The sequence below is a fragment of the Pocillopora damicornis genome, chromosome 14, assembly GCF_964200805.1.
Source record: "Pocillopora damicornis chromosome 14, jaPocDami1.2, whole genome shotgun sequence".
NCBI lineage: Eukaryota > Metazoa > Cnidaria > Anthozoa > Scleractinia > Pocilloporidae > Pocillopora > Pocillopora damicornis.
This window is the reverse complement of record NC_142683.1, coordinates 3,847,100-3,874,859: the sequence shown is the minus strand read 5'-3', so window position 1 is coordinate 3,874,859 and position 27,760 is coordinate 3,847,100. Positions and strand designations below refer to the sequence as shown.

Here is a 27,760-nt window from a genome sequence, read left to right as displayed (position 1 = left end):
AAAAAGATTAAAAACCGTGGCTCCCAAGTCTTTTTCTCACCTTCAGCTTAAAACGTTCTTCACGTAATAACTGCCAACTATGGCTGATAAATACGGGCCTTTAATGTTCACCAGTAAAACTCTCTGAAGAAGTTTACGACAGTTAGACGAAACGCTTCGGAGGGTAAAAGAAGTCTTACAATAACCGTTCGCAGAGTGCTGTTCGCTGGTTTGTTTGAAAAGTAAAAAAGCTTAAAATAGTACCACGCACGACCCAGTAATGTAATTGTTATATAATCCAAGCTGATAAAAGCGCGAAGACAAAATGTTCCGCTGGTAATATGTCACTATCCTATGTACAGTCGCCCTCTACCCTCCAAAAGAAAATTGGGAAGGGGCCACTTCCTGATTTTCTTTTGGAGGGTAGGTGGCGGCAGTACACTGGCTTCATGCCACAGCTTCCTGACCATACAGCGCCATTACTGTTTCCTTATAGCGTGACATTGGACGAGTCTTGTCCGTGACAAAAAAAAACTGCGCTGGCGCACATACACAAGAACAAAATGAAACATTTCTAACGATGGCAGAGATCCAAGTTCCGAACTTTTTATCACAAGCACAATCCAAAATTAGTTCACAAAACATTGATTAAAACCGCAAACCGTTAACATTGCGCTCTGAATCCAAAATGCGTAGAAAGGTAATCTCCAAATCCGCCGATCCGTTTCCCTATTCACCCCTCTCGTCCCAGTCATCTGTTGTAAAACTCAAAGAGCACTGAGCACTCGCTTGCCAAAATTACGCCTGCTCTGCAAGCTACCATTCCAAGAGTGACCTTTCAAATGAAAGCTACTTAGCAATATTTTCATGAGGCTCTCTTTATCATGCTTGACTTGGGGTCCTTTAAAATTTAACTCTGACTTGTGACTTAAACCATTCAATTGATAGCTGATATGGTGCCAAGTACCCGAGTGTTTCACCAATGCCTTTGAAAGGAAACTCAAATGAACCTTTATTTTCCGTGACGTTGTTTTTCATAGAGAAGTTGCGAGCATTCGTCATTCTCTCTAACGAAGGGCTAACGCTCGAAACGTCAGCTTTGAAACTCTTCACAGTGGCCAATTCATGTTATCAGCTCAGTTGATGCATTACCTTCAGTTGTCATACTCTCCCACCGAGGTAGCACCACATTTTCTTTAGAAACTTAATCCCTTTATTTAATCGAAAAACAGACGTAACACGTAACACAATCGTCAGTCAAGGGAACCTCTTCATACTGATCCGTTTCATGTTCCAAATGACTCAGCTTTCAAATATTCGCTGCAGCGTACACAGCTTTAGATAACCACCGAAGTGTTTCATTTTGACCCACTTTCCTGCCGACGACGCACTACAGTTTCTCAAAACTACTGACGAATAACCTCGTTCACAAACTTAGTCAGATTAGCTCTCTTCTCAGCAAGCGGCAGCTGGTTACTGAAAAATATATACACCGTTCACAAAGTTGGGTGACCACCAGAAAAAAAAATTTAACTAAGCTAACTCATCGGAACTCTTATAAAGAGATACGCTACACGCTGTCTTGTTTCAAATTAATAAACTTGGATGTCTGATAAGCATTTTACAGAAATGCTTTCCTCTGTGTATCGATCCGAATTGTCCTTCGCAGATGGCGTCCTCTTTTTACAGGCTTGTTATTAAATAGTTGTGAGCTTTACTAAATCTAGTTCATTCTGCTACAGAGGTTTTATCAAAGTCATGGCTCTTAAGGTGCGCTAGGCACCGGCCAATTTCCAAAATCAAATGTCACGTTGTCGCCCATGATCATAAATGGCGCCCATTGAGAAACTTTTTCAAAGCCGTTATTTCTCATCCACTTCCTGGCCTTGTGGAGAGACTCACTGGCACTTTCACCGCGGAACAAATGTTTGTAGAAACAAGTCATGAACTGCTCTGTGGCTATGTCATCCAGCTTCCATCGTGCCGCTAACACTGAACGAGCTCCGGATCCCAAGAACGCTCGGGCAATTCCAATAACTCCTTCAGTTCTAATCTGTCCACGAGCACTGTGACAACAACTAAGCACCACTAGTTTAGCTCGCAACCGAGTTTTTGAAATATCTGCCATCGTCAAAAGATACTCTTCTTCTCGAGGAAAAGGTGGGAGTAGGGTAGGGTGCTTAGGAGAAAGAGAAATCTCCCCTCTTTCGGGATCTCCATGCGCAGCAATGTGTATCAGGCTCACTGAATTTATCGCTTGGAGTACAGAATGCTTTGTAGCGGACTCTCCTATCAAAGGCCTTACGCCAAGAAGTGTTCCAATCATCTCTGCTTCCTTTCTTGCACACGGCAATGGTGTCATATTTCTGCACCTTCCCTTGTAAATCACCTTTCCAACCACAGGGTCACCCACTACCAGTGCCCCGGTCTGACTGTGATAGTCTGGAGGACTGTCTTGAACAAGCTTCAGAGTCGTGAGAGAGGGAACCAACCGAATCCTGCATGTCTCTGATAAATACTTGCCTCCTTCGTCAGCCAAGGCTGCAAATGGCACTTGGTACACACAGGAATCAGGGACAATTATGATCTCGGGCTGCTTCAGTAAACTGGCCACGGGAGCAATGATTATGTTGTAACACAAGTGAAGACTTGTTTTGAAATCTTCGGTATCACAGTAATGCAGCCCTGATCGGTTGTTGCGGCGAAGTGACATCAGCTCTTTAAAAAACTCATCTAACTTAGGGACTATTCCGGTCACCTTGTTTGGGTCCAGGTTCACTTTCTTTTCTGAAAAAAGAATAGCTCCCGTTGCTTTCATTATCCAAAACCGTACCTCATCTCCACCAACCGAAATGTACAAGCATGCACAGTCTGCTTCTTTTCTGATGATCCCTTGAATGCCACACCAAGACTGTGGATCACTTGAGATCTGCTCTTGAACAGAGTACCGAGCTGTCATCAAGTCGGCCAGGCCTCTTGCCCTTTTCAGCTCTTCGACGTAAAGGGCGCCTTCAGGCTTTGTAGTGGAAGAAAGCAACCTACTTAACAAATCGTAGGGAAAGGTACCGTACTCTTCTAAAAGAGATATTTGCAACTCATCGTTTTCTTTAAGAAAACCTCTCAAAGTTTCGAACTTCTGAATGACTTGAAAAAGATACGAAGAAGCTTCCTCTAGATGACCTTTTGACACCATTAACACCGATAGATTACAAAGGCAGCCAAACTCGTTCAAGTTGTGTCCAATATCCCTACTTAATAGGAGAGCTTGCTTAACGTATTCTTCGGCCATGTCATTTTTACCAAGAGATTGGTAACACAATCCTAACTTCTGGTAGCTGGCAACTATTATTTCTCTATGACCGATGTCCATACAAATTGTAAGGGCTTTCTCGCAATATTCTTGACCCTTGTCATATTCACCACGCTTAAGAGAAATTGAACCTAGGTGTATGTAGTCTACTGCTTCTCCAATTCTATCATCGATACCCTTTCTAACTGCCATTGCCTTCTTTAGATAGTCGTCACCCTTTGCATACTTGCCGAGTGAGAGAAAAGTAGATGTAAGGTTTCTATAGCTTGTTGCTTCTCCACACCTGTCACCAATTTCTATTCTGATAGCGAGTGCTTTCTCGTGATATTCTCGGGCTTTGTCATATTGACCGAGTAATTGGAACAAAGTTCCTAGGTTTCCGTAGCTTGTTGCTTCTCCATCTCTGTCACCAATTTCTATTTTGATAGCGAGTGCTTTCTCTTGATGTTCTCGGGCCTTGTCATATTGACCGAGTGATTGGAACAAAGTTCCTAGGTTTCCATAGCTTGTTGCTTCTCCATCCCTGTCACCAATTTCTATTCTGATAGCGAGTGCTTTCTCTTGATATTCTCGGGCCTTGTCATATTGACCGAGTGATTGGAACAAAGTTCCTAGGTTTCCGTAGCTTGTTGCTTCTCCATACCTGTCACCAATTTCTATTCTGATAGCGAGTGCTTTTTCTTGATATTCTCGGGCCTTGTCATATCGACCGAGTGATTGGAACAAAGTTCCTAGGTTTCCGTAGCTTGTTGCTTCTTCATCCCTGTTACCAATTTCTATTTTGATATCGAGTGCTTTCTCTTGATATTCTCGGGCCTTGTCATATTGACCGAGTGATTGGAACAAAGTTCCTAGGTTTCCGTAGCTGCTTGCTTCTCCATCCCTGTCACCAATTTCTATTCTGATATCGAGTGCTTTCTCTTGATATTCTCGGGCCTTGTCATATTGACCGAGTGATCGGAACAAAGTTCCTAGGCTTCCGTTGCTTGATGCTTCTCCATACCTGTCACCAATTTCAATTCTGATAGCAAGTGCTTTCTCTTGATATTCTCGGGCCATATCATATCGACCGAGTGATCGGAACAAAGTTCCTAGGTTTCCGTAGCTTGATGCTTCTCCATGCCTGTCACCAATTTCTATTTTGATAGCGAGTGCTTTCTCTTGATATTCTCGGGCCTTGTCATATCGACCGAGTGATTGGAACAAAATTCCTAGGTTTCCGTAGCTTGTTGCTTCTCCATCCCTGTCACCAATTTCTATTCTGATATCGAGTGCTTTCTCTTGATATTCTCGGGCCTTGTCATATTGACCGAGCGATTGGAACAAAGTTCCTAGGTTTCCGTAGCTTGATGCTTCTCCATACCTGGCACCAATTTCTATTCTGATATCTAGTGCTTTCTCTTGATATTCTCGGGCCTTGTCATATTGACCGAGTGATCGGAACAAAGTTCCTAGGTTTCCGTAGCTTGTTGCTTCTCCATCCCTGTCACCAACTTCTATTTCGATAGCGAGCGCTTTCTCTTGATATTCTCGGGCCTTGTCATATTGACCGAGTGATTGGAAGAAAACTCCTAGGTTTCCGTAGCTTGATGCTTCTCCATACCTGTCACCAATTTCTATTCTGATATCGAGTGCTTTCTCTTGATATTCTCGGGCCTTGTCATATTGACTATGCGATTGGAACATTTCCCCGAGCTTTGCGTAACACAATGCCTGGCCATGTATGTTTCCCATCGTTTTCATGATGTTGATTGCTGATTCGTAAGATTTCCAGGCCTCCATTAATTTAAATTTTTTCTGAAGTATTTCTGCCAGTTTTAAATGTAGCCATCCTTTTTCAGCGGTGTCATTAGAATCCAGGTATAGGAGGAGTTCCCTCAGGTATTTTTCTGCACTTGTGTAATCCTTTATATAATCGTAAGCCCAGATTATTGCCAAGTAGATGACATGGAATATTAACTTTGTCAATGAACTATCGATAGCCCGCGCCTGACTGTGTAATGTAATCAAACATTCCTTGTATACCTCGATGGCTTGCAACACGCGACCAGTTTTGCGAAGGAACTCGGCGACCACTGTACCTATGAAGATAGCTAATAAAGCTTCTTCTATGCTGTCCATCTTGACCCTGTTTCTTTTCAGTTTGAAAAAAAAAAGGAGAAATTAGTGAAAACTTATACACGGACTGTTTATCTTTAAATTTCAATTTTTATCTTCCCCTCCCTGCCTTGTATTCTTTTTGTGTTCACGCGCGGCGCACGTGATTTCACATTTAAGTTAGCAAATCACGTCAAAGAACTCTAACCTTAACATTGGAAAACTGAGGTAGACATTTTTCGCATACTTTTATTTTATTTTATTTTAGCCAAATGTTGTGGTTCATTTAACAAGTTTAATACATATTTTCTACGGAGTTTGGACTCTAGCCCCTTGTTCGTAGATCGATATTTTACATTGTCCATCAAAGAGGCCTAGAGGAACACACTTTTGCCGTCTATCCTAGGGAGTTACTACATCACGGGCGACGAGTGGGGAAAGAAGAAAAGACCGAAATACGAGTGGTCAGCGGGGAAACAAATTTAATACTTCGTATAGAGACATATCAGTTATAGTTGCGGAAAACAATAGTGTTATAAAGCCGAAATATCAACAGTATACTTCGCTAGATAAAATGTTAAGCAATTTTTCAAACGTGTTGATGGCACATATGTCTTTTACTGCTGTAATAAACAATAGAGGCATCGGTGGCATCCGGAAAGAAACCAAGAAGAATTATATTTACGTTTTGTAACTTGTTGCGTGACGAAAAAAGAAAACCAAAACTGTGGTCCCCAAATGAATTCTCCCACCTTGCCCCAAAAAAATTTCAAATTTTCCGCAACATCACCTGTTCCTATTCGTAGGTCTGGCCAAGCCTTTATGGTCATTGGCTCCCGTATAGCCCCTAACTATGGCTTATAAATATAGGTGTTTAGTGTTAAATTGTAAAACTCCCCGAAGTCTACGGTAGTTAAACGAAAAGCGTCGGAGAATAAAGACATTTTACAACTACCGTTCGCAGAGTGCTGCTCACCCGTTTAGTTTTAAAATTTTTTTTTAAAAATTCGGTGCGATGGCTGTGGTCAGTTTTTCCATGCAGGTTCTCTGGATATACCTTTCGCAGAGACGTGGGGGGGAGGGGGACAGAGACACCAACACAACATTTCATCTGCCGTTCGCTTCGAAAGTTAAGTTTTCATCCCGAGTTCATTCGTCAAATAAAATAGGAAAAAAAAACACTTCGAACGGAAAACAGAATTATTTTAACGCCTGGATCTTTTCAAAAAAGGTCTCCTAAACGAGTGGCCCTGATTATAAATATTTAAGCACGGTAAACACATTAGCCTTAACTTGGCTGTTTCTCGAAGCTCAGTGTTTTCCTAAATGTCTTTTTCACGTGAAATGAGGCGATTGCTTTTAACAAAACCGATTTACTGGGCTCTCAAGAGAGCTCGTGTCGCATCATACTGCTTACTGCTAATTCGAAACTGCCCAGCCCATATCTTAATAGGCTTTAATAATAATCGCATTTCCTTGCAACAAGCTCGCGTTTCTAGATATTAAATCAGAGAGTAGGTTTTCTTTGATCTGCTTCCTAAATATATATTATGACTCACAGGTTTTGCATGTGTTCAGAAAATGTTCTATATAAGCTACCTTTCTGTAAAGTCCTGTATTCTATGGAGTGGTTGTTATAATTGCCCGTACATAATCGATACGAACTTTATTTGATAATCTTGCATTTTGATTGTGAAAATCCTTGAAAAAGTGCATTATTTGTCGACGTTTTTGGAAAAGTGATGTAAGGTATCGAAATATAAACAATGATCTCTTTTCCTTTATATATCTCACTCAATCGAAGAGGCCATAGCTTCTTTTCAAAGAGGGGGGAAGCAGTGAGATTTCTGTAAGCTGTTAATGTTGTTATTCTTATGATAATTTTTTTGAAGCTTTCGTAACGATGCTAGTGTTGTTTGGATTTCTACAACAGTCAGCATTGATGCAAATTGCCTTTTGAAGTTAGAAACGTTCGTTATTCATTTTGATGAGGGTAAAGGGACTTGTATAAGATCTTCCGAAGGAAGTCAACTTTTTACTGGAAAAAAGTAGAAGACCTCCATGGTAAAAAGTCAAGAATTTATAAAAATTATATTTTTTGTCTCTTGTCACGCCATCAAGTAAAGGGACAGAGTCGGCTTAAAGCCAAGAACCATCGAGAAAATTTTATACCAATGTGGCTATGTCTTTCTTCCGGAGTCAGTTATTTCCCACTGAATAGGCGATCGCCCAAATTTCGGACAAAATTTGATGGGGTGTAGTTTGAGGAGGCCAGTTTTGTTCCTTCTCATAGACTACAAATGTAATGATCGTAAAGGAAATGAAAATTGTTTCTTTTCGACATAAAAATGATACTTTACGCGTTGCGTTCTTGCAAAGACTTATTTGACGACTCAGGAGAGAAACAATTACTCGATACCAAGATTTTTATACACTCATGATATCTTCCTGAGCCAACTATTTAAATATTTAGGAAAAGCATTGCAGGTCATGTTTATGGCTGGCGAAAAGTTTCATTTTTCATGCGTTTTTTTCCTTTCGGGGTAAAACGTCATTACTCTTGTGTGCCGTAATATTTTTAATTTTGGATTTTATAGCGTCAAGCGGAAACTAAGGATATCGCCCGGCGCAATCATCCGTTTAGTGTTAGACAAAAATTTAATTTTCAAATCGTTTCCAGTTCTGCTGTATTCGCTGTGAACGGCCTGCACAGTTGTCAAAAATTGGTAACAACAGCTTTACCTTCTTAGACTATTCAGGAGGGCCAAATAGCTTACCGTTTCAAGACAGAAGCTCCAATTCAGTACTGTAACAAGTCTTGATTGTAATTTTGGGTTAAGAACCCAACAGTTCTTGCAAAACAATGTGTACTGAGACCGGATGTTACCTGTAACAAAAATTAATTGTTTCATTTTTGCATGCTTACAATTGTCATCGGTAAAAAAGTTAGACTTAGAAAACCGAAATATATTTTCATCAAATGGCGCCGCATTAAAAGTAGGATAACAAATATCCGTCTCTCCTTATCTTTCCTTCATTGGAAAAAACAAAATGAATTTCATTTAAGATTTTGTGATGGACATTCGGAATTCATATTTTTCACATAACGGTTGGAATTCTGCGCAAGGTTGGTGTGTTAGTAGATTGCCCTTTGGCTAACTCAGATGATGTCGGAATTTAATCTTCAAAGAAGGTAGCTTGAAAGAAATCATCATGTCCAGTGTCGGTTAAAGTAGCAGTCAATTCGTCGAATTTAGTCAATTTTTGGTAGGTCTAAGTGGGCTTAAAAACGTTTAACCGACTTTGCCGTTTATGAATTTCTTTCAATTTCTATCGCACATGTCAGAATTCTCTTCAGCCAAGTCATTTATCACATCATTCATAACACGACGAGGTTTGAAGCAGTTTTAAAAACCGATGTTCTAATCATGATGTAAGTGAATCAGGTGTTTTCACAGACAGTACTTACCACAATCTGTAGCCTTCAGTGCCCTGTTTCGAAAATAACTTTAACCATCTCTTTTTGTCCTTAAAGTTTTTTCCAACACACGTCATACGTCATTCTTAAACTGTGTGATATATATGGCGTATAAAGCGCATTTCAATTTTGATATTCGTTTAATCAGAGGTTCGTCATAATTTATTTAGACACTCGTTAGTCGACAGCTTTCTGAAATTGGTCAAAAGTGTTCTCTCTTTCTTGGTTGATATTGCTCAAGTCCAGACCAAACCATTGAAAACTCCGCTTGGTTTCTTCTAATAAGAAGTTTGGCAGCAGAAAAATATAAATACATCTTGCACCTATTAATTTTTTTCGCCGTGGTGACTTCAAACTATTAGCGATTTTGCTAGCGTGACAGCCGATTATGCAAATTAGTTCATTGAGCAAACTCCGACCGTTTAATATAGGTAGCTCAATAAATCTCAGATTTTAACCGTTTTAAGTTTAAAAGATAGTGGGAAATAGCTTTTAGTCCACACCGATTAATACTTTTAACTTTCTAAAAGGCCAAAATTTGAAAAATTTTACTAGCTCGTGACGAAAGACGTCAACAACAACGTATGGAATATCATAATTTGATTAGTGCTCTCGGTCAACATTTAAATGGCAAACTCTTTTTTAAAAGTTTGGCTTCTGTTATTTCATATTTGAGTTCTGACAGCTTACGCTATTCAAAACTGTAAGAACATTTCAGAACCAAACTACAGGATTTTATTCGGTACAACTGGCGATAACAGCACACACTGAAACACACCGTGACTAGTGACTCTGTCACGTAATTCAATCGTGTAATTATCTTGAATAGTACTTGTCGCGTCTTAATAAAGCAGCGAAAACATTGTCTTTTGGCTCAGAAATCTGGTCGTCACTTGGCATGAAGAAATTGTCTTAGAACCACGGTTGCCAAGTTACGGTGTGATCCCGGCGAGGCTCAGTTTATAAAGGAGGAAGGGTTGCGAAGCTGGTTTTCAGTGGTCGTGCGTCGAGGTGAATGGGTACGCGTCTAAACCCGCGGCGTACTTCGGTTTCACGGGGAAGGTTAAGTTTGAAGTGAATTGAAATGAAACTTCAGTATATGTGCTTGGATTCTGCGTTGGACCAAAATGGATTCTTTTCAACATAGTAAGTGGTCAGACAGCAAGCGATATACTGTGGAAGTAAGGTGAGGTATTTTTATTGAGAATTTGACCGTACTTTTTATTCCTAACAGCGGTTGGAAATATTCCCATAGAAAATCTTGTAATTTGGCCATGACTCTTATTTTGCAAGTTGATCATCTCACAGCTGGAGCTTGGGCTGCCTGTGGTTATACATCACTTTGTGACACTAGATTCATCAATGTTTTTTTATTATTTATGACTTCAACTTTGTCAGAAATATCTTATTTGTGCAGCGGTATATTTATATAGCCAAGGCCATAACAAATCAGGGCAATAAGAGGGCCAGAAGGTTATTCCATGTTTGTGCAATCCCAGACCAGACAGTGCCATGCCTGTGATGCAAGTGAAATTTTACATGAAACAGATATCTCTCTCATTGAAATTACTTGCACAAATTAAATAGAACTCCTTAATTTTGCCATTTTGCAGGATTCACTCTTTACTTAGGGTTAGGATTACTCTGCGGCTGGCTTTAATCACTGCATGGCTTCTCCCATAGATCAGTTGTGGAAATTTCAATCGTTAAGTAAAAACCATTTATAAGAAATGTGGTACAAAACCTGATTTGCCTCACTGTCACCTCAAGCTTTGGATCCTTTGGTTGAGGATGTACAAATCTTGTTAGTTCAGTGGGTAAATAGCCAACTTTCTGATAGTCTGAGGAAGACATTATGTATACTGCAATTGCATTTTTGTTACAGGGTTTGTCAGGTTCAGCCTTAACATTAGCAAAGATGTGTTTATTATGTTCATAGTGATACTCATAGGCTACCTGTAATGCTTTCTGGTATTTTTCAGAATAGCAAGTTCCCATAACTTTAAAAGGTAGACAATGTGTGATGTCCTCCATTGATTCATACAGATCTGAGTTGGAAACTTAAGTCATCATAAGTGCATTATAACGAACCAACTCATCAATTTGTTATGTATCCAAGATTCACCTACACAGTGGGGTACTTCAATAATAACAAAATCAGTTAACCTAAAGTTTTAGCAAACTTGAGCTACACATCTTGTGCATATAAATTGTATAAATAACTGAAAGGTACATGAAAGGGAAATTTTAACTTGAAATTGTCAAAAATTGCATAAACCTGAAATAGGTCTTTTTAGACAGCCCACTTCTTTTGTGTTCTTTGTTTTGTATGGATAAGCTTCTGGCTCATTCAGAGTCAAAGTAGATAATAGTTTCAGTGGAAACTCTGTGGGAGAAAATGTCTCAAATTGAGCAACATAAAATCGCCTGACTTTGTCTCATTATAGTTGGTCTCACTCCAATTTTTTTTTTCTGGTGGTCACCCAACTTTTTGAATGCTGTGTATATTTTTCAGTAACCAGCTGCTGCTGCTGATCATTACACTGCTTGTTGTCAGAGACTTTGTGATTCGTGCATGACACATGTCAGATGATGAGTGTGAACATTATGTCAAGAGCTAGAAGCACCACCTTTCGTGATTTTTTTACATTGATTGGTTTGCATGATTGATGCAACCTTGAATAACCTTTTCAATCAGTACTTAGCAACAACCAATCACAATGTAGAGAATATAGTATAAGAGAGTGATTTCTTACAAGTTATGCAGAGTAGCTCTTTACACCCATTGCAAATGGGTGAATATGAGAGTGGAACAAAACAGTTTGATTGAGTCTAGTTCATTGGAATTGTATCTCTAGTAAATGGGGCAAAGTTTACAAAATCGTTACGCTGTTGGGAAGAGAACTAATCTGACCAAGATTGTGAGCAAGGTTATTCATTGGTAGTTTTGAGAAACTGTAGTGCATCATCGGCAGGAAAGTTGGTCAAAGTGAAACACTTTGGTGGTTTTCTTAAACTGTGTACACTGCAGTGAATATTTGAAGGCCGAGTCACTTCAAACAGGAAACAGATCATTGTGAAGAGGCATGGCATCCTGAAATCCATTTGTATATTGTTTATCTGTCACTCCACTTGGTGTGTGAAGCATTAGATAGTTACAGTATGTCTTGAAGTCCATGGGTCTTCCTGAAATTTTCCACTGTTAACATTGAAAGTACCTGAAAATACCTATGAATGCTGTTACTTTTCCAGGTGTCTGAGGAGCACATCATTTCTTCAGCTGAAGAATGTCAACCACCTTACTAATTGAGCATATTGAGGAGAATGAGTACTTATTTAACAGGTGGGTTTTATGTTTAATTACTATTAGCAGTGTTTAACTATTTCATAGTGTAAAATAGTTGAGTTTTCTACCCTTCAAACAACTTGTTACTGTTACCAGGGCAACACGTTTTTCATCTCATGTTTCAGAAAGAAGAGAATCAACAAGGAAGTGCACAGAATGCATTGTGATTGTACCTTAGATCCTGGTAACTTAATGGCTTTGATGCATAGACTTCACTATATGCTGAATAGGGTTATGTGTATTTTACAGTACGTGAACTTAGCAACCCACTGTTGAGGTCTTCTTAATCATATTTTTTGAGATAAGCTGAGCATGACCTGCCCTATGCTTTTTTATGGTGTAAAACAAATAGATTCTTTGAATAAATTCCACATTTATATTGAGGTACAAACATCAGTGACACACTCAGCTGTGCCTTGTGTGCTATTTTTTTGGTTCTTATACCACATTTCAACATCATCTGTGGTCTCCTGGATCAATGTCAGTGTCTGAACAACTGCACACCTACTCCTCCCCTAATTCAGCCACAGTCCACTGATAACAAGTTAGGATTAATGTTGGGTTAGGAGAGGGGTAGGTGCTCAGTGGATCAGATACTGACATTGATCCAATTTTTTACTGAACAGATACATGGAAACAGGAATTTTTTGTTGTTGAACATATTGCAATATTTTTTAACAGATGATCCATGTTCTAGTGGTTGTGGCAAGGACTGTCTGAACAGATTGTTGATGATAGAATGGTTGGTATCTTTTCCTCTCATGTTGGTTAATTTTGCCAGTCTTCCTTCTCACATCGTCATTGTCAATCACATTGATCTCCAAATAGTAACAGCAGAAGTGCTTGTGGAGAGATGTGAAACAGGTTAGTGAAACTATCATTACAACATTAAGATTGATGTTACTGAAATGGTAAGGGTTAGCTGTTGAAGCAATTGCCTCTTGAACAAAGATAATGGGTATTTTAACCCTTTAACTCCCAAGATCTGATTGTTCATTCTCTCCTCTAGCTGCTACACATTTCATTTTAAAGTAGTGATGAGAATTTGGTGTTCGATCAATTTAACAAATTCTACCTGATAAGTTTGAGTTTTCTCCTTACCTGTTTCTGGATGATATATGGATATTACAGGGAGAAGTTTCATCCTAATCACTTCTGGGAGTTAAATATTCTTTCATGAGAGATGATACTTATATGCTGATATCAGCCATGAGAGGATTTCAAATTTAATTACATGTACAGCACTTTTTGCAGGGCTGTAAAGTGAAAGTTGAAGTGTTTAAAACAGAGAAGAAAGGCTGGGGATTGAGAACTCTTGAAGATCTGGAATTGTAAGTTTATATTTTTACTTTTATCTTCAGGAAAGAAATGCCTTATTGGTACTCAATTTTGCAGGTCAGTAATTTTGTGTTTTCACCTTCTTTTTTTATTTTGGACCAATCACAGAGCAGAGTATAGCAAAAAACAAAAACAATCCCCAATACTTTTGTCACTTAATTAAAAATTGTAACTGTTGTCCAGGGATCAGTTTGGTATGGAGTACTGTATGTGGAGAAGTCCTGCACTATAAAGATTTCCAGGAAAGAGCAGAGCATTATAATAGAGAAAACAGAAGACACTACTAATTCATGACATTGAGAGCTGATGAGGTAAGGAGTGGAAATCTTAACCTTTTCCTAAGTAGAGACAATAACAGCACTGCTGTGATGAGTGCTGATAAATTCTTTGGTCATTTTAAGGCTTTTCAAACCCAGAATTGATCAGTAGATCACTATACCGAACAGTTATGACATCTTAGTAAAAGTGAGCAGGATTTCAAGAAGGGCTGGTGGTCTGTTAACCTAGAAGGCCACTTCATATGATTTTGCTCCTTTTGCTGAATGAAATGACAATGATTAGTTTCACTGAAATAACCTGATTATTACTTCAAAGTGCACAAATGAATTCTCTGAGACCCAAGTTTTAGCATTTTTATGGAGGGAGGGGTGGGAGGAGGGTTGGTGTACCCCTAGATCCCTTCAAGTGGTTGTGCACATGTCAGGAGGTATCCCTTCTCTCCTTAGTCCCTCCTCCTTGCTGCCTTCTGTGATTCGTATCTAAAATCCTGCTTAACCCTTTAACTCTCAGAAGTGATTGACAAGAAACTTCTCCCTATTATATCCACACATTATTCAGCAAACAGGTAATGAGAATATCCAAACTTATCAGGGAGAAGCTGCTATCTTGATCTAGCACCAAGTTCTCATAACCAATTTACAAGGACATGTGAAGCAGCTACAGGGGAGAATTAACAATCAGATCTTGGGAGTTACAGGGTTAACTGTAATTCAATTGTCAACTGTGTGGACAAAGAACATATTTAAATGGCATGTACTCCAGTCAGTTCAATGTTATGATCTCCAGCCTGTTATCATTTTCAAATTCTTTATCAACTGAGTTACAAGGAACTCCATAGTCAGCCCAGTTGTTTACTAGATTTATATGTGACTTACACCTAGCATTGAGCTTGAGTAAGTGATGTTGAAATCATCCATTGTGGGAAATTAAATTTTGATATATGCTTATTCCTTGAATCAGAGCCTAAGCTCTGATAAGCACCCTCTCCCAAATAGATGTCCATCCCTCAGGCCTTAAGCACTCATCTTAAAAGAAGCACCTTCCCCCTCCTTCCTCACTTTCCTAAATACGAGGAAAACCTGTTTCTATTGCCTCAACCAAAGGGCAATCAGTACAGGAGAGTAATCAGCACCCCCCTTAATTCAGTCCCCTCCTTCCAATAAGAACCCATCTTTTTAAATATTATACATAATACAGTACATGTAGGTGGACTAATCATTATAGTTCATGGTTTTGTTACTTAATAAGTTATAGCTTCTTTAAAATTCCTTCTTTGTTCAGCTAATTGATGCCACCTACAAGGGGAACTTGTCTCAGTTTATCAACCACAGCTGTGACTCAAACTGTGAAACTCAAAAGGTAGTTTAATAAATTGTTCAGTCCATTTTACCAGTTTATATTATGATCAATAATGCCAGCTTTTCACTTCTTTTTCCAGGGGTAATCTATAATAGATTGATTGACAGGAAACTGAAAGAAAACACATCTACAGCTGTACTTAAATCCTTTAACCCTTAAGAGTGACTAGCATCCAATTTCTCCCCACAATATTACCCCTGAATCAAACCTGTAGGTCATGAGAATAAAGGAAATGATCAGTAACTGAAGAAGTTCTTGATTGCTGAACAAATTCTCCTTGTCAGCCCCTTAGGAATTGTTTAGAGAGCAGTATGGAGAGTGTGCATACTGATGTTCGGGTGTAAAGGGTTAAGATAAGAACTGAGTGGGTTTTGTTCTTTTGCTTCTCATAGTGGACTGTCCATGGCTTGTTGAGGATTGGATTTTTTACTCAGAGACCTATCCCAGCTGGTGTAGAGCTCACATTTGATTATAAACTGCAGCATTACGGGTAGGTGGGCAATGTACATGTTACTGTCAAAGCTTCATGTCTGTAGGTGACACTATAGAAAATTTAAGGAACTTTACAGCAGTCACACAGAAAGATGATCCCTTCTGAACTTGGGAGGAGAGGCTTACAAAAAATTCATAGTAAGTTATAATTTTTGTCATTAATCGGGAAAGTTGCTCAGATTTGCCATAATGTGAAGCACCAAATTGTCGTGGATTTATTGGAGGAGACAAGCAAACACCTCTGAAGAACACAGTGGAAAGAATAAGTATGCAAAAAGATTTTTAATTACAACCCTGAGAGTGACCAGGATTTACTTTCTCCCTGTGATATCCCCCCTGAGTCACACATTAACCCATTAACTCCCAGAAGTATTGAACATATAACTTCTCCCTTTAATATTCATACACTATCCAATAAATCAATAATGAGAATACTCAAACTTATCAGGTTTAAGTTTTTATCTCGATCTAACATCAAATTCTTGTAGCTAATTTACAAGGAAATGTGTAGCAGCTAGAGGGGAGAATTAACAATCAGATCTTTTAAACAAACTCTCCTTGTCAGCACCTTATGAAATGTATAGAGAACAGTACAGAGAATCTGCATACTGATGCCAGACTGTAGAGGTATAAGGTCACACAATTTAGGTGTTATTTGTGCTTTTCTTTTCTTTCTCCATGTAAGCAACCCCACCTATCACAAGCTCACCAAGGAGGAGATGTAAAAAGCAAACAAGGAATTTGTCAAATGAATTTGATGAAATGAATTTTGTTCTTGAGCTTGTCCCAGATGAGATTGCTCATTTGCATGTATGTTTTCTGTTATGAGATACAGAGTTCTATTAGTAAATAACCACTTGGAAGTGAAGGGGAATTCCCTTTAAAAATGGGCTTAAAAATGGGTCACAACTTTTGTCAAATTTGAGGCAGTTTTAGAAAACACGATCTAGCATAATGATTGATGAAATTCCATATTATGTCACCTACCAGATTGCAAGTTGATGTCTATGATATGAATTTGCAACTGAACTTTGTGGCACTTTTTTTTGTTTCACAAAGCTGTTGTTACAATCAATTTTTTCACCAAAAGACATTATTCTCTAATTTTGTTTTAAGTTGGAAGATGAGGTTGAGAAACTTCCAGGTGATCACAGAGGGTTGGTACACAGTAACCAGGCATTGAGGCTGTCCAGATTGATGGTGCGGGCAGAGACTATGGAACAGAGGATAATGCTTCTGAAAATCCTACAGGTATTTGATAACCAGTTCCATGTGTCTCTTTAGAATCCCTCTCAAAGAAGGTTGGCAGAATTAAATCTTGCTGAAAACAAGAGCTTTTATTCAAATGAAAAACTTGGCATAGAGTAGCATGTGTGGATTTTTATTCTTTGTGTATGGACTTGCTTAAAATATCCATGTATGGATTAAATAAAAGTTTGTATAAACAGGCAAAGTTGTTGGAAAATAGCATTTAAGAGTACAAGATAACCACAAAAAGTATTGTGGGTAGTTTCCAGGTCACTGTCACTAGACCTCAGGAATTTACATTAGCAAATCTGAGAAAGTGTATTTGACTTATTAAAATTCATTGATCACCAAACCAAACCTCAGATGACCAACAGGTTTGTTTGTGTAATTTTGTCCTTTTTCCAACAACCTTTCTTGAAAACAGCTGTATACAGATGAAGAGTTACAGTCATAACATTCTGTAGCATATAAATGTGGTTTTTCAATTGCTTAAAATTTGTGCTCTTTGTCTACAAGTTTGTTTGATTGTTTTTTATTTTGTTTTTATAGCACACCACAGACCAGTCATGTTTAAAAGGGTTCCTCAGGTATCAGGGGCTTTCTCTAATTTGGAACTGGATGGTGGACAGTGGAGGAAAGAAAATGAAACTTCAGTTAGAGGTGATGATCAATGTGTACTTTCTCCTTGTAGAGTTATATAGTAGCTCAGGAGAATTACAGGAATGATCATTCCAGAAAATGTTCAACAAGAAAGCAAATTTGCTACACCAGTGTAGCAAGAATTGTATGCACGTCAAGGATTTGTTAGTGTTTCAACATGCACAGTGTACATGTACAATGATGTTTGGTTTGTCAGAAATTTTGAAGAGAGACTGAAGGGGGAAGTCACAAGGGCAAAACTGTGGAATGGTATTCCTGAAGAGTATTTATGGAGTTAGGGTTTTTTGCCAATGATTATATATTTATCTCATATATAGTTTTATACAATGTGAACTGTTTTGCCCATGTATACATTTTTTGTTGTGGGGTGTTACAGTCCTACAGGCTAAGAGACCACATCTGCTTGTGGTTATGCCTGCGTTCTTGTGCGTCAAGCAACTAGGGGTACGTTCACTGATCTATCACAACTTATCTATTCGCATTATTTCAAATCTTTCCCACTAGCTTGCCAGTACCCCTGGGGGGAGAGAGGCATTGTGGGAGTAAAAAAGGTGTCTCGGCTTGGAACACAACAACATGGCGGTCAAACGTTGGGCATGCGTAAGAGATCAATTATTGTCGGCTGTACGCCAATTTCCTGCGCAAAAGTCAATGGAAAACACGAAAACAATAATAAATCTCGCAAAATAAGCGAGAAAAAATTGGAACGTTCATAGAAATTTGTACAAGGAAACGAAGAGAGGGAAAAGGAAACCGAGAGAATTTTCAAACACAAAGCTTATTCAAGTACAGGTATCCTGTTGATTTTCTATTCTGTTTTGAATTTTCTATTCTGTTTTGAGTTTTCTATTCTGTTTTTAGTTTTACCAGAAAGGTTATACGTTTTTAAAACACCGTGAGTTACTAGCTGGTGTGGTTGTTTGTAACTCGTGCGAACTCGACTCAACAACCAGAGCTTTACTTCAGACCCCTTGAGCCAGAGTCTAACGCGCTAAAACTGGGGCATCTTTTGCCTTCTTTTTGTTTGTAGGAAGTTTACCGAATACCGAAGAAAACTGCAACTCCACTAAGTATTATTAAAGTGACACTCGAAACAGTGGACATTTTTCCTCTCCGTTTTTATTTATTTATTTTGTATTTTGTCTTCGTTTTAGCTTTTTTTTTAAAGCCGATCGTCGATGCAAAAGGAGAGGGTGAAACTCTCTTGTTGAAAAAAAAGAGAGTCTATTCTTAGTTAGCCAGAGTGTTGGTATCGCATTCCATTTTGCTGCTTTTAACTTTTGCAATTTGGTAGATGGTCTTAAATGTTGTTGTTGTTTGTTTGACATTCAATTGCATGATCGTCTGATTCTCTTTGTTCAGGCCAAGCAAGACCGTGTTGCCGAGTTGTTAGTCGCAGCTAGCCCAGCAGGTAGGTAAATTCTATTTTACATGATCGTGTTTATTACTTGATTGATCAGTTTTTTGACCATGGAACCCTGATATAGTTACGCATTTTCATCAGAGGGTGAATTTTGTGTAAAACATGTATGTGACAAAGTTTTTTTCAGATTTTATTTGTTGTTTCACGGGGGCGGGAGAAAGAAAGAACTTAACTTCCCATGAGGATCATCACAATTTGGAAAAACTGATTGTTAAAAAGTGATTAATTTGATGTTGTTTTTCAGGAAGTGGTGACGGTGATCATGCAAGGTGAGACAACAAATTGAATAAGTGATTGAAAAAAAGAACAGGTTTGAAGAATTTCTAGGTTCAGAAGATGAATTTTTATACCGTCTAGGCTTGAAAATTAAGGGTTACCATTGATAGAGCGTTTTTCGATTGAGTGCCTTAAAACAAAACCAAAGTACTTATTATGGAAAGAAGAATGGAAAATACCCTGAAGAGCCAATGAGAACTCGGAGTAAAAACAAGCAAACCGCCCAAAAGGCAGGAAAATGCGGGCGACCAAGTCGTGATTGATTTTAGTTTTGCATCTGATTGGTCGAGAGAGTGACGCGAGTTTTTTTCGGACCAATCATAGAGCAGAGTAGAGTGAAACCAGCACAAACCCAGATTACTTTGGAAACTCAATTAAAAGTTACTCTATTAATGGTCTTTGAATCTCTGATCTGATCTATGATTGTATTTCTGTAGGACTCCTATTGAGAACATCGGTTCTCCTGGAAAATTAGATGCCATCATGAAGAGTTTACAGGACTCCCCCAAGCCTTTCTATCCATCTGCATCCAGAACTCCGCCCGTTTCTCAGGGATTCTCTACCTGTAGTGAAGACACTGAGATACCTTCAGCTTAAAACGTTCTTCACGTGATAACTGCCAACTATGGCTGATAAATACGGGCCTTTAATGTTCACCAGTAAAACTCTCTGAAGAAGTTTACGACAGTTAGACGAAACGCTTCGGAGAGTAAAAGAAGTCTTACAATAACCGTTCGCAGAGTGCTGCTGGCTGGTTTGTTTGAAAAGTAAAAAAGCTTAAAATAGTACCACGCACGACCCAGTAATGTAATTGTTATACAATCCAAGCTGATAAAAGCGCGAAGACAAAATGTTCCGCCGGTAACATGTCACTATCCTATGTACAGTCGCCCTCTACCCTCCAAAAGAAAATTGGGAAGGGGCCACTTCCTGATTTTCTTTTGGAGGGTAGGTGGCGGCAGTACACTGGCTTCATGCCACAGCTTCCTGACCATACAGCGCCATTACTGTTTCCTTATAGCGTGACATTCGACGAGTCTTGTCCGTGACAAAAAAAAACTGCGTTGGCGCACATACACAAGAACAAAATGAAACATTTCTAACGATGGCAGAGATCCAAGTTCCGAACTTTTTATCACAAGCACAATCCAAAATTAGGTCGCAAAATATTGATTAAAACCGCAAACCGTTAACATTGCGCTCTGAATCCAAAATGCGTAGAAAGATAATCTCCAAATCCGCCGATCCGTTTCCCTATTCACCCCTCTCGTCCCAGCCTTCTGCTGTAAGACTCGAAGAGCACTGAGCACTCGCTTGCCAAAATTACGTCAAATCTAGTTCATTCTGCTACAGAGGTTTTATCAAAGTCATGGCTCTTAATGTGCGTTAGGCCATGCGTTAGGTCACGTTGTCGCCCATGATCATAAATGGTGGCCATTGAGAAACTTTGTCAAAGCCATTATTTCTCATCCACTTCCTGGCCTTGTGGAGAGATTCACTGGCGCTTTCACCGCGGAACAAATGTTTGTAGAAACAATTCACAAACTGCTCTGTGGCTGTGTCAACCAGGCCCATCGTGCCGCCAACACTGAACGAGCTCCGGATCTTATGAACGCTCGGGCAAGTCCAATTACTCCTTCGGTTCTAATCTGTTCACGAGCACTGTGACAGCAACTAAGCACCACTAGTTTAGCTCGCAACCGAGTCTTTGAAATATCTGCCATCGTCAAAAGATAACCTTTTTCTTAAGGAAAAGGTGGGAGTAGGGTAGGGTGCCTAGGAGAAAGAGTAATCTCCCCTCTTTCGGCATCATCATGGGCAGCAATGTGTATCAGGCTCACTGAATCAATCGCTTGAAGTACAGAATGCTTTGTCGCGGAATCTCCTATCAAAGGCGTTACGCCAAGAAGTCCTCCAATCATCTCTGCTTCCTTTCTTGCACATGGCAATGGTGTCATATCTCGGCATCTCCCCTTGTAAATCACCTTTCCAACCACAGGGTCACCCACTATCAGTGCCCCGGTCTCACTGTGATAGTCTGGAGGACTGTCTTGAACAAGCTTGAGAGTCGTGAGAGACGGAACTAGCCGAATCCTGCATGTCTCTGATAAATACTTGACTCCTTCGTCAGCTAAGGCAGCAAATGGCACTTGGTACATACAGGAATCAGGGACAATTATGATCTCGGGCTGCTTCAGTAAACTGGCCACAGGAGCGATGATTATTTTGTAACACAAGTGAAGACTTGTTTTGAAATCTTCGGCATCGTAGTCACGCAGCACTGAGCGGTTGTCGTAGTGAAGTGACATCAGTTCGGTGTCATCTAAAGATCGATCTTCGCAACTCTGTACGGGCAAAATGGCGTGGCTGCGAAAGGCTTCTTTTAAGAAGTCATCTAACTCAGGGACTATTCCAGTCACCTTGTTTTTGTCCAGGCTCGCTTCCTTTTCTGAAAAATGAATAGCTCCGGTTGCTTTAATGATCCAAAACCGTACCCCATTTTGACCAACCGAAATGTACAGGCATGCACAGTCTGCTTCTTTTGTGATGATCCCTTGAATACCGCACCAAGATTGTCTATCGCTCGAGATCTGCTCTCGAACAGAGTACCGAGCTGCCATCAGGTCGGCCAGGCCTCTTGCCCTTTTCAGCTCTTCGACATAAAAGGCGTCTTGCGGCTTACCAGTGGAAGAAAGCAACCAACTGAAGAACATGTAGGGAAAGGTGCCGTGCTCTTCTAAAAGAGATATTTGAAACTGATCGTTTTCTTTAAGAAAACCTGTCGTGATATTGCGTTACACGGTCACGCCACTGGGCCGATGAACATCTTTATATTTAGAAGACTTAGGAGACAACGAATACACACGTGGCGGCAGTCGAGTTCGCACAATAAACAACCCTTTTGAGTTCACAGAATCGTGACATGGTGTCAGAAGTGGGATCTGTTCACCCCTAAAGATGACAGAAGCAGTTGAAGCATCCATAGTTGTGCCACCAGCGCCGACTCAAGTTTTTATTCCCCCGTCAAATTTGCCCCCGCCGAAAGCGCTTAATTTTGACGACAATTTAGCCACCGCATGGAAATCGTGGAAAGCAGCGTGGCAGCGCTACGAAATCGCTACTGGTGTATATAAACAAGAGGGCATAGTTCGTGTGTCGACATTACTAAGCATTATAGGCGAGGATGGCGTCAGAGCCCACGATACCTTTATTTGGAACGAAGACGAAAACGCAGACGACATTTCACAAGTCCTGAAGAAGTTCGACGAATTCTGCATTCCTAGGACACAGGTCATATATGAACGCTATAGGTTCAACAATCGAAACCAGGAACCAGGCGAAAACATCTCGACGTATCTTACGGAGCTTCGAACGATCGCAAAAAACTGTGCACACGATACAATCACACCAGATGAAATTTTGCGTGACCGCCTCGTGCTAGGCATACGGGATGATCGCGTCCGCGAGAGACTTCTCCGTTTGAATGATTTATCTCTCCTACAAGCAGTTGACATTATTAAGTCGTCAGAACAGACCCAACAGCAAGTAAAGCTAATGGCTGGAGGAGACACTGCAGTTCATGCGTTACGGAAGGCGGGATCGGCAGAAAAACCTGAAGAAGAACGACAACTTAAGTCACAAGCATTTAGAAGACCGTCTAAAGAATGTGGAAATTGCGGAATGGTGCATGGAAGTCATTGTCCCGCGTATGGAAGAACATGTTTTAACTGTGGGAGTATGAATCATTTTGCGAATAAATGTCGCGCTAATCCCCGAGGAGTGAAAAGTAGAGTTTCGGCGGTCCACGAAGCCGTCGACATGGGAAACGACCCCTACTACATTGGTGCTACTACTAGTAAGAGCAAAGGCCAGGAAAAATTGGCAGTGGTCAAACTCCACATTTATGGGCCAGATCCCAAGACAGAAGTCCAGTTTCAAATAGATACTGGGTCGCAGTGCGACATTCTCCCGGCCCAAGTATACAAGCAAATCACTGGGGACACCCTCCTTCATCGCCTCAAACCATGCCAAAAGGAAATAGTCTCGTACACAGGGGATCGCCGCAAAATTGCTGGTAAAGCTACCCTGCCTGTGTGGTCCCGTGGACAGCGGAGGTCAATGGAGTTTAACATCTTAGACGGAGACTATCAACCGATTTTATCATTGAACACCAGCCTCAATCTTGGCTTTGTGAGTTTGCATAATTGTGACGTCCTAGCATTACATGTCAAGTGTCCCAAAGCCTCCTTGCTCGAAGAGTATGAGGACGTATTCGACGGATTAGGGGCCCTACCGGGAACATACAAAATAGCCATAGACGAACAGGCGCAACCAGTTGTCCACGCACCGAGGCGAGTGCCAGTAGCCTTGCGTCCATGCATCAAAAACAAGCTGGACGAACTTGTTGATCGTAAAGTTATTATTCCAGTAACAGAACCGACGCAGTGGGTATCCAGCATGTTGGCCATAGTGAAGCCAAACAAAGTACGCATCTGTATTGACCCGAGAGATTTAAATCGTGCCATTCGGCGAGAGCATTACCAGTTGCCGACTATCGATGAAGTGGCCTCCCGCTTAACAGGTGCCAAGAAATTTACTCTTTGTGACGCCAAGGATGGTTTCCACCAAATCCTCTTAGACGATGCTTCTAGTTTCCTGACAACGTTCAATACGCCTTTTGGGCGTTATAGATGGGCCCGCATGCCTTTTGGTATCTCAAGTGCGCCTGAAGTTTGGCAGCGACGCATGCATGAATTCGTAGAAAATTTAGAAGGAGTTGAAGTTATCGCTGACGACTTCCTCATCGCTGGATTTGGCGAAACTGACGCAGAGGTCAACTCGAGCCTTGAAAAGAACGAACGTGCGTTCTTCAAGAAATGCCGGGAGTGGAACCTCAAGCTCAACAAACTCAAGCTGAAAAGATCTCAAACCGAAGTGCGTTTCATGGGCCACCTCTTGACTCCTGATGGTCTAAAGGCAGACCCAGCCAAAGTTGAAGCTATTTTGGATATGCCACCGCCGACTGATGTGAAAGGCCTGAAGAGGTTTTTGGGGATAGTCAATTATCTGGCCAAATTCTTGCCACTCCTGTCCGACATGACAGAACCTTTGCGAAGGCTTGAGGACAAGGACGTCGAGTGGTGTTGGCTTGCACAGCATGAGAAAGCATTTACCACAGTCAAAGAATACTTGGCCAAGGCCCCGGTACTGAAATACTATGATGTTACTGAAGAAGTGACAATCCAATGCGATGCCAGCATAACGGGTCTAGGTGCAGTACTGATGCAAAAGGGTCAGCCCGTTGCCTTTGCCTCGCGAGCTCTGACCGACACCGAAACGCGTTACGCTCAAATCGAGAAAGAGCTCCTCGCCATAGTGTGGTCAACCGACAAGTTCAATCAATACATACTGGGACGCGAAGTTGTACACATCGAGTCTGACCACGAACCACTAAGGGCAGTTTTTACCAAGCCAATACACAACTCACCAAAGAGACTCCAGAGAATGCTGATGGCCCTTCAGAATTACTCCCTGGATGTGCAGTATAAAAAGGGGAACTTATGTGGGTATCAGATGCACTGAGTCGAGCATACCGCAACACCACCGAAGCCTCCAAGCACGATACAAGTCTGATCTGTACACTTGCCGAGATAGATCATTCAGAAAACCTCTCGATTGCACCATACAGGCTCGCTGAATTCAGAAACGAGATTGCCAGGGACCCAGTGATGCAAAAGCTAATCGGAGCAATCAAGGGTGAATGGCCAGTGTCAAGGAAGTCCTGTACCCCTGAGCTGACGCCTTACTATGACAAACGAAGTGAGCTTATAGAAGACAAGGGACTAGTATTCCTGGGGGAGCGATTGCTGGTACCCCCTTCCCTGAGAAAAGAAATGTTGAAGCAAATTCACCGATCACATATTGGAATCGAAGGGTGTTTACGTCGCGCTAGGGAGGTCCTCTATTGGCCCCTCATGAATTCGGAAGTAAAGGACTTTGTTTCCAAATGCTCAATCTGCCAGTCGTACCAGCCAGATCAGTGCCGCGAGGAATTGCAACCGTATCCGATCCCGTCGCGTCCCTGGTCGATGCTAGGTGCCGATTTTTTTGACCTTGGGCAACAACATTTCTTTGTCCTAGTCGACTACTGGAGTGGGTTCTTTGAAGTCCAGGAGGTTAAGGTGGCCACATCTGCTAGCGTGATAGCTGCGTGTAAAGTACAATTCGCCCGCCATGGGATACCAGACGTGCTTATTACCGACAACGGACCTCAGTTTACGTCATCGGTGTTCAGTGCATTCGTGAGAGAATGGCAGTTTGAACATAGAACTTCGAGCCCCCGTTACCCCCAGTCAAATGGCCGCGCCGAGAATGCCGTGAAGACCTGCAAGAACTTGATGACGAAAGCGAAAGCGGATGGGCAAGACCCGCTGTTAGCCCTTCTTGATTGGCGCAACACCCCAACAGAGGGTCTAGGAACATCACCCGTACAGAGACTGATGGGACGCCGCACACGCACTTTCTTACCAACCCATGAAACGCTCCTGCGGCAGCCATCACACCAGGAAACAGCCACCAAATTAGCTGAGCGCAAGAAAAGACAAGCTCAACAATACAACAAAAAGTTTCGCCCTTTAGAGGCACTAAAGTGTGGACAGGCCATCAGGATGCGGCTTCCCGGAAGGGAGGAATGGAGTCTGGGGACCTGCATGAAAGCCTTGGGGAACAGGTCTTATGAAGTTGAAGTTTGCGGCAGGCGATACCGACGCAACCGTCGGCAACTGCGCCTGACCCCGGAAACAGCACCACCTATGAGTCTGGTAGAACTAACTCCGCCCGAGTCTACCCTCAAACCGGCGCCAAATCTGACAGAGCCAGGACCTCCTCCACCGGAGTTCCATGGCGAGACCAAAACAGAGAGAATGCCACCTGAAAATGAGATGGGAACTGAGCTTGAGCCACAAAGGATTGAAACTCGTCGATCAGAACGCAGACGTCGACCGCCTTTGTGGCATCAGGATTACCATATGAACTGAACATTGAATGATTGAGCCGCTAAATAGTTGTTGGGTTCTGTTTCTATCTTTTTATGATTTCAATGAAGAACAATGTTTTATCGATTTTATGTGATTTGAACAGTGATCGAGACCGAACATTAAGTATTAATTAACTTTTGAAGATAAACTTTGTAAAAAGGGGAAGATGTCGTGATATTGCGTTACACGGTCACGCCACTGGGCCGATGAACATCTTTCTATTTAGAAGACTTAGGAGACAACGAATACACACGTGGCGGCAGTCGAGTTCGCACAATAAACAACCCTTTTGAGTTCACAGAATCGTGACAAAACCTCTCAAAGTGTCGAACTTTTGGATGCCTTGAAAAAGATACGAAGAAGCCTCTTCAAGATGACATTGTGACACCTTAAACACCGATAGATAGCAAAGAGAGTAAAACTCGTGCAAGTGTTGTCCAATATCCCTACTTAATAGGAGAGCCTGCTTAAAGTACTCTTCGGCTATGTCATTTTTACCAAGCGATGTAAAACACAATCCTAAATCGACATAGATTACTACTACTCCATCTCTCTCGCCGATTTCCATGTGAATTGTGAGGGCTTTCTCGTAATATTCTTGAGCCTTGTCATATTCGCCACGCTTACATGAAATTTTACCAAGATGTCTGTAGTCTGCCGCTTCTCTCCTTCTGTCTCCGATACCCTCTCTAACTGCCATTGCCTTCTTTAGATAGTCGTCAGCCTTTGCATACTTGCCGAGCGAGAGAAACAAACATGTGAGTTTCCGTAATTACTTGCCTCTCCTCTTTTATCACCAATTTTTGGATACGCAGTGCTTTCTCCATACACTCTTCAGCTTCGCTATATTGGCCAAGGCATTGGAACAAAGTTCTGTTTCCGTAGCATTTTGCTTCTCCATCTCTGTTGCCAATTTCTATTTTAATAGCGAGTGCTTTCTCCTAATATTCTAGGGCCTTGTCATGATGACCGAGTGATTGGAACAACGTTCCTAGGTTTCCGTAGCTTGTTGCTTCCCCATCCCTGTCACCAATTTCTATTCTGATAGCGAGTGCTTTCTCCTGATATTCTCGGGCCTTGTCATATTGAATGAGTGAGTGGAACAAAGTTCTTAAGTTTCCGTAGCTTGTTGCTTCTCCATCCCTGTCATCAATTTCTATTCTGATAGCGAGTGCTTTCTCCTGATATTCTCGGGCCTTGTCATATTGAATAATTGAGTGGAACAAAGTTCTTAAGTTTCCGTAGCTTGTTGCTTCTCCATCCCTGTTGCCAATTCCTGTATCGATAGCGAGTGCTTTCTCCAGATATTCTCGGGCCTTGTCATATTGACTAAGCGATTGCAACGTTGTTCCGAGGTTTTTGTAACATTGTGCCTGGCCTTTTGTGTTTCCTATCGTTTTCGTAATGTTGATTGCTGATTCGTAAAATTTCCAGGCCT

General features: G+C 41.0%; 4 protein-coding genes across 10 annotated transcripts in view; 2 read left to right on the top strand and 2 right to left on the bottom strand.

Moving 5' to 3' along the window:
* The window catches only part of LOC149034057 (histone-lysine N-methyltransferase SETD2-like), a 65,581-nt gene extending 45,509 nt beyond the window's left edge, over nt 1–20,072 (top strand). Inside the window, exons 2-9 of one of the 3 annotated variants that reach the window (XM_089193384.1) lie at nt 15,579–15,676; nt 15,745–15,816; nt 16,364–16,488; nt 16,795–16,929; nt 17,476–17,586; nt 18,949–18,997; nt 19,254–19,278; nt 19,723–20,072. In XM_089193384.1, the coding sequence (XP_089049510.1) occupies nt 15,771–15,816; nt 16,364–16,488; nt 16,795–16,929; nt 17,476–17,586; nt 18,949–18,997; nt 19,254–19,278; nt 19,723–19,882 (651 nt within the window). In that variant the 5' untranslated portion in view covers nt 15,579–15,676; nt 15,745–15,770 and the 3' untranslated portion in view covers nt 19,883–20,072. The other 2 variants (XM_089193385.1, XM_089193386.1) reach the window with 2 other exon arrangements.
* On the bottom strand, nt 51–9,364 carry LOC113666323 (uncharacterized). Its single transcript, XM_089193377.1, has 3 exons — nt 8,856–9,364; nt 8,164–8,273; nt 51–5,423 (listed from the first exon to the last, which is right to left on the bottom strand). Exon 3 carries the CDS (start codon nt 5,408–5,410, stop codon nt 1,745–1,747), a length of 3,666 nt encoding a protein of 1,221 aa, XP_089049503.1. The 5' UTR covers nt 5,411–5,423; nt 8,164–8,273; nt 8,856–9,364; the 3' UTR covers nt 51–1,744.
* The window catches only part of LOC149034051 (uncharacterized), a 48,950-nt gene continuing 30,886 nt past the window's right edge, over nt 9,697–27,760 (top strand). Inside the window, exons 1-7 of one of the 5 annotated variants that reach the window (XR_016182810.1) lie at nt 9,702–10,050; nt 12,117–12,207; nt 12,336–12,394; nt 12,892–13,074; nt 13,572–13,605; nt 13,732–13,859; nt 15,109–15,572. Coding sequence is in view for 1 of the 5 variants with exons in the window: in XM_089193393.1 (XP_089049519.1) it covers nt 12,152–12,207; nt 12,336–12,394; nt 12,892–13,074 (298 nt within the window). In the remaining 4 variants the exon portion in view is untranslated. Of the gene's footprint in view, nt 10,051–12,116; nt 12,208–12,335; nt 12,395–12,891; nt 13,075–13,571; nt 13,606–13,731; nt 13,860–15,108; nt 15,573–27,760 lie in introns of those variants that run through there. The other 4 variants (XR_016182808.1, XM_089193393.1, XR_016182809.1 and 1 more) reach the window with 4 other exon arrangements.
* LOC149034056 (tetratricopeptide repeat protein 28-like) lies at nt 19,914–27,533 on the bottom strand. Its single transcript, XM_089193380.1, has 2 exons — nt 26,638–27,533; nt 19,914–22,064 (listed from the first exon to the last, which is right to left on the bottom strand). Exons 1-2 carry the CDS (start codon nt 27,020–27,022, stop codon nt 21,031–21,033), a joined length of 1,419 nt encoding a protein of 472 aa, XP_089049506.1. The 5' UTR covers nt 27,023–27,533; the 3' UTR covers nt 19,914–21,030.